Source organism: Medicago truncatula, chromosome 7, assembly GCF_003473485.1.
Source record: "Medicago truncatula cultivar Jemalong A17 chromosome 7, MtrunA17r5.0-ANR, whole genome shotgun sequence".
Classification (NCBI taxonomy): domain Eukaryota; kingdom Viridiplantae; phylum Streptophyta; class Magnoliopsida; order Fabales; family Fabaceae; genus Medicago; species Medicago truncatula.
The window spans coordinates 40,530,408-40,536,407 of NC_053048.1; the positions used below are offsets into that span (position 1 = coordinate 40,530,408).

The window sequence follows — 6,000 nt, forward strand, 5'->3', positions numbered from 1 at the left end:
TCCCCCGTAAATTTTGTTTTTTAGATTTCGTCCTTGTAAATAAAGATTTTTCAGAATTGTCCCCCGAACCCTTTGAGTCAGCAGAATCTCTAACGTAACAGCTACGTGGCTTTTTCTTTTTCTTTTTGATTGCCACGCGTGAAAAACATTTTACACGTCATTAATAACTCAAAAAATATGGAAATTATTTTCAAAAATTATAAAAAAAACGAATTAATTAGGAGAAAAATAATTTGTTTTTAAATTTAGAAAAAAATTATAAAAAAATCTCAAATTTTATATATTTCAAAATTTTCGAAATCTTTTAAAATAATAACGAAAAAGATTCTAAAATATTCAAATATAATTTAAATTAAAAAACTTTGAAAATATTATATTATCTAATTGTTTTATTTTGAAAATTAAGTTCCATAATTTTTTTTTTAAAATATTCCTAATTTCGAAAAAAATTTGAATTTTTTCCATTTTTTAATTTCGAAAAAGATTTCATAAAAAATTATATTGAGAATTTAAAAAATCTTCAAAATTTCCTAAAATCTGAATTCTGGAACAATATTTCAAGATTTTATAAAAAAAAACTGTTTTTTTTTTTAAAATTTAAAGTTTTTGAAAAAAATCTGAAGTTAAGATTTTAAATAAAATCAAATTTTTTTCAGATTATATAATTTGAATTTAAAAACATTTATATCTAGATTTTTATTTTACGTAGAAAAAATTAAAAAAACTTTTTTATTCCGAAAAAAATCTGAATTTTAAATTCCACATTTTTTAAATATCTTCTTAATTTCGAAAAAGATATGAACTTTTTTCTATTTTTTTAAATTTTGGAAATAAAATCTAAATGTTTTTTAATTTTTGAAAAAAAAAATCTGATTTTTTTTTTCGATTTTTTTAATTTAAAAAAAAATTTGAAGTTTGTCAGATTTTTTTAAAAAGATTTTTCGTTTTTTGAAATTTAATTTTTTAATTTATTTTAAATATAAATGACGTGTAAAATATTTTTTACGCGTGGCAAACAAAAAATAAATAAAATTAAAAAGAAAAAGTCACCTAAGTGCCGCATCAAAGATTGTGCTGAGTCAATGGGCTTAGGGGACAATCGTGAAGAATCTTAATTTTACAAAGACGGAATCTAAAAAAAAAAATATTACAGGGGCAAAACCAAAAGTGTCATATATTACAGGGGATAAATGTTTATTAACCCTTCTTTTTTTTCATTTTATACGTAACTATACACCGGTAGTTACTAAATAGTTATAGTTATTGTAACGAAAGATCAACAATGGATGTGTAACCAAAAAAAAGATCAACAATGGATCATGAGAGTGTAGCCTCTTATCAAAATTGACTTTAAAAGCACTCCTATAACAATTGGCAACAAGGATGGCTAGAAAACAAGGAAATACTGCTATAACATCTTTTAATTTGGCTTCTCTTAGTTAGTAAAGTGAGAAAATAAACTGTTGATATTTTAATTTGTGATCAAATGACCGGTTTATGATTTGTTAGTCGGATCAAATAAACTCCAACATTATGTTTTGGTAAAAAATCTTTGATTACAACTCCATTTACTTTCTAAAAATATATAGTTTTTATATTTTTTAAAAATGTATGTTTATTTTAGTTTGCACTTTGCAAACAAGGAGATGAATGAATCATTCGTAAACATTTGTGATAGAGAGTAAGTAGAAAAAATGCATTTCCTAAAATAATGAAAACTGTGATGAAAGTAAACAGACTCTAGCTAAGTATCTGATATGATTGCACAGAATGACAAGCGTTTTCTAAGTTTTCATTGCAGTGTTGTGAGATACAATGGAAATTCTCGCTCCATCTTCACCACATATAAACACAGTAGTTACCAAAAATGAAAAGTGTCTTTCTTTCCAATAATTTAAAAGTTTATCAAGAAATATTCAGTTCAAAGTATAACCATTAATCGATCATGTTTTCAAAATTAACCACATTTAACTTCCCAACACAACATCGGCTTGCGCCCACACATCAGCAACAGTTATTGAATAGAAAACGAAGAAAAAGCAAGACAGGCCACAATATAAATTGTGGAAAACAATGATGTACATTAGGGTTTCTGGGATTTATATCTATCCATTCATAAATAGGAAGGAGACTGCCAAAACCAACTCGCACAACTAAACAAAATGCCTTTCCCCAGGAAGAAAAGCAAGAAAAATAAAACAAAAATCAAGTTTTTGTTATTATTCAAGTTGTTGTTTGATGTGCTAGAGGCCTGTGGGGTTTTGGAGCTGCAAAGAAATGAAAACAATAAATTGAAATTAGAAAAATTATAAAATATATCAACTAGTCCATTGTGACCGCGCACCAAATCTGTTGGAAATCAAAACGCAAGCTTTTAGACCATATATTCTAGGGCAAATAACATTCACCTCCCCTAAAATGTTAAAATGTCACTCACATCCCATTTAGTTTTTCAATCAGCAATAACACCCCTTATTTGTTGTTTTATTTCAACCATTGCTCCCCTATCCTAAAGTATTTACTCTTTACAAACAGAAGTAGTTCTTCACTCATCGCCTCTTCTTCCCTATCAGTAACATCCTACCATACACAATCAATCATTTTGCAACAGTGTGCACCTCTTCCACAATTTACACAAGTTTGGGCTAACAATACTTCTCGTCATCTTCATATTAATTGGATCTGTGGAGGATTTCAAATGAAAACTTTTGTACTCTGTTTTTTAGGGGGGGTTACATTTATGAAGCGGGTTCCATTTGAATGAGATTTTTGTCCAAGCATTATGTTGCCACCTGTAAGTCATAACTCCTGGAAAGACTTCAATTCAATCTTCATGCTAAAGCACGTGGGTTCCGTAAGAATGCAACAAAGAAATTGAGGTTTTCGTTTATTTTTTCTAATGGTAGTTTAACACCGCTAAGGTGAAGGGAGGTTAGTGTTGTTTGTAAAACTATAGGGGCGTGAGTGACATTTTAACATGCCTCAGGGGAGGTCATTGTAATTTACCATGCATCCTATAATGTGGTAGCAGTATTATTCAAAATATCTGCAAAATAAACAGTGACTAGAACTTTACCATTTGGATTTCCTTGCTCATAGAATGTTCGTAGGAGAAGGACAGCTTCTTCTGCCATTATACCTCCAGCACATTTGAAACCCCTTGTAGATGGAAATACAATGTTAATGAGAAGAAAATTAAGAATTACCTATTTATAAACAATAAAAGATGTAGTGGAGAGCTATAAGAAAATACAACAATAAAACAAACACCCAAAAGAACGTGAGATGTAATAAAATTGGTGCTTAAAAAAACAAAATAAAAAAAATAAAAAAATAAAAACAAATAGCTTGCATACAAAAAGATAAACAAAAATAATTAAAAGAAAAGATATGGAGAAGTTAAGAGGCATACTTATTAGGCGACACAGCGTCGCTTAAATGCAATGATAGTATTGATCCGCAACCTCCAAATTTATCATTGGAACAGCCATAAAAGACTTCCTTTATACCTGACAAACTATTGAATTAGAAAGGACAGCATAAAGATAGATACTGATATAGATCGAACAACTGAAGATTTGAATGAGCATACCCAAGTTTGATAAAGCAGATGCACACATTATGCATGGTTCACAAGTAACATAAAGACTGCAGTTTGAGAACTTTTTAGCAACTTCAGTCATTGAAAGTCCATTTTTCTGCCACTGTTCTAGAAGCACATCTATAGCTTCCATTTCTGCATGTCTTGTAGCCTGTAAAATTTGATTTAGTAATAATAACAAAACGTCATTTAAAAATACTAATGTTTCTATATACTAAAACACTAAACTTCCAGAATCCAAATTTCACAAAAGCTTCTAAGGTAGAAGAAAGGCATAAAATTCAAAAGTGATCCATAGTTCTAAACGTCATATTGATTATCAAAAGAGGTGCTTCCAGATACGAAGATGACCATATATATATATATATATATATATATAAAAAAAAACATAAAAGTGAACCTGATCAAATTACATTTCGTGTCTCGGTAGTTCGATTCCTTCCTGAGGCTATAACCTTGCCATCCTCAACAATTACACAACTGTCAACAGATATTAAAGTTTCAATAAATATAGTGTAGTCATTAATCAAATTCACTTTAACCAGTTTGACACCAAACAAATGACAGGATGAACACCCAAGATTACAAGTAAATGTTGATGCAACTTGTTTCATGGTTATATCATGTTAAAGGACAGAGCAATATACCATAATTATTAAACAAATTAATCTGCAGGCAAATCCAATCCATGATGACCACAACAATAGGCCGATAGAAATATGGAATTCCCAACAAACCTCAATTTACAATTACATCCATAAATGATAAAATAATATCTGATATCTGCCATCTAATGGCAAGCCAAATTACTATATAGAACGCATTTCCACGACTTGATGCAAACATCTAGCACTAGGGATCAATGTGGATGTTGGCCTGGCCATTACACTATCCTAACACTTTCTAATCTTAACAACAACATCAATCAATCAAAAAAATGAATACTTCCAATAACATTCAATTCAATTCGTAAAGGTGGCTTACCCAACAGGTACTTCAAGGGCACCCATAGCTAACTTTGCCTGTCACATGAAACAAATGGAATTCAATTCTACAAAAATAACGTGCAATAATAGACACTGGAAACTAGACTAAATGGTCCGTAAAAGGAAAGTACAATCAATACTTAGCAAACAATAACTTTACTTAAGTTATCAGTTTGGATGCAACTATTAATACCAAAATATGCCAATGCCATGCAATTTTTTCACTCAATCAGCACCAATTTCCTATGCCACATTCCATTATTTTCAATTTGATGTGTTACGAAGTTCGTCAAAGGTTAACGAAACCACATAACCAACTACAATACATTTTGTTAAGCTACGAAACAGTCATCGGATGAGTTCATTACCCATGAAAACAAAGCCCAACTAAATGCAGATATGCAGAAATGAGCAGTGCATACGAAGAGGTCTTAGAAACATTACCTGTTGTATTGCAAGTTCCATGAAAATATGAGTTTCTTGAGAGGTCATCTTAAGCTGATTTAATCGGAATCGGAACACAATAATGCAGAGAACAATGGTTATACTTTATCCTGTTCCAGTGGCTTGTGTTCTGCACATATGCAATATATAAAATCTTATCCTACATTGACATAGTACAAGCTGCAAATTAACTCTCACATATAAATTCATATATAAGAATGTAAGAATAGCACAAATTCATAAAAATTGTGAAAAGTGTTTGAATTTTGTAGGTGGAGATGAAAACCCATTAACCCAAAACACAAACTGAGAAGTAAATTTATGATTTTTACTGTACACACCTTGAACTGTGAGGATTTGCAACTAGCGAGTGTAAGCTGAGACGGGTGTTACGTGAACGGAACTTCTGCCAGAAAGCTATACACACACGGCGGAGGTGGAAGCAACGGTGGTGGGTGGAGAGCGACGGACGGCGGCGGGCGGGCGCCAGTTCAATGAGATCGTGAATTTTGAAGGGAAAGAGGGGAAGAGGAACGCACATATTTCCTGTTTTTTTTTTTTTTTTTTTAATGGTTAATTAAGTTTTTGTCCTATAAATATCTGAAATTTTATTTTTAATCCATATAAAAATAAATCACACATCTTAGTCCCTACAAAATTTTCCGTTAGTGTTTTTAGTCCCTGTTAAATTAAAATTTGTTTAATTATGCTTAAACTTCTAAATTTTTAAAAGATTTTTTACAGACATGTTCATACCATCGTAAGACACTCTTTTATAAAATCTTATAGTTTTTTAACATATAATGAATTAAATATGAATTTTTCTAAATTTTAAGATTATATTAATGAAAATTTGGACCTAATAATAAAATTTTGAGCTATCTTTTTGCGAAAGAACTTTGTTTAATATTCTAAATAAGTATGTAAAAAATATGTTGAAAATTTAAAAGTTTAAGCACAATTAAGTAA

At 30.1% G+C, this 6,000-nt stretch overlaps 1 protein-coding gene across 2 annotated transcripts; it reads right to left on the reverse strand.

Moving 5' to 3' along the window:
- Window positions 1-1,858: 1,858 nt before the first annotated feature.
- On the reverse strand, window positions 1,859-5,580 carry LOC11436962 (tRNA-specific adenosine deaminase TAD2). 2 transcript variants are annotated; one of them, XM_024769976.2, is made up of 8 exons: window positions 5,373-5,580; window positions 5,032-5,191; window positions 4,586-4,623; window positions 4,015-4,081; window positions 3,593-3,752; window positions 3,413-3,509; window positions 3,077-3,159; window positions 1,859-2,267 (listed from the first exon to the last, which is right to left on the reverse strand). In XM_024769976.2, exons 2-8 carry the CDS (start codon window positions 5,077-5,079, stop codon window positions 2,224-2,226), a joined length of 537 nt encoding a protein of 178 aa, XP_024625744.1. In that variant the 5' UTR covers window positions 5,080-5,191; window positions 5,373-5,580; the 3' UTR covers window positions 1,859-2,223. The 2 variants fall into 2 exon arrangements, with proteins under 2 accessions (XP_024625744.1, XP_003624730.2); XM_003624682.4 differs by having other exon boundaries at window positions 1,864-2,267; window positions 5,032-5,161.
- Window positions 5,581-6,000: the final 420 nt, after the last annotated feature.

What these genes read in the sequence shown, in the direction of transcription:
- LOC11436962 (XM_024769976.2), bottom strand. Translation starts at nt 5,079, where the DNA reads ATGACCTCTCAAGAAACTCATATTTTCATGGAACTTGCAATACAACAG. An exon ending in TGGAACTTGCAATACAACAG is followed by an intron (nt 4,624 to 5,031) that starts GTAATGTTTCTA and finishes TTCATGTGACAG; the next exon opens with GCAAAGTTAGCTATGGGTGC. An exon ending in GACGCTGTGTCGCCTAATAA is followed by an intron (nt 3,160 to 3,412) that starts GTATGCCTCTTA and finishes TCCATCTACAAG; the next exon opens with GGGTTTCAAATGTGCTGGAG.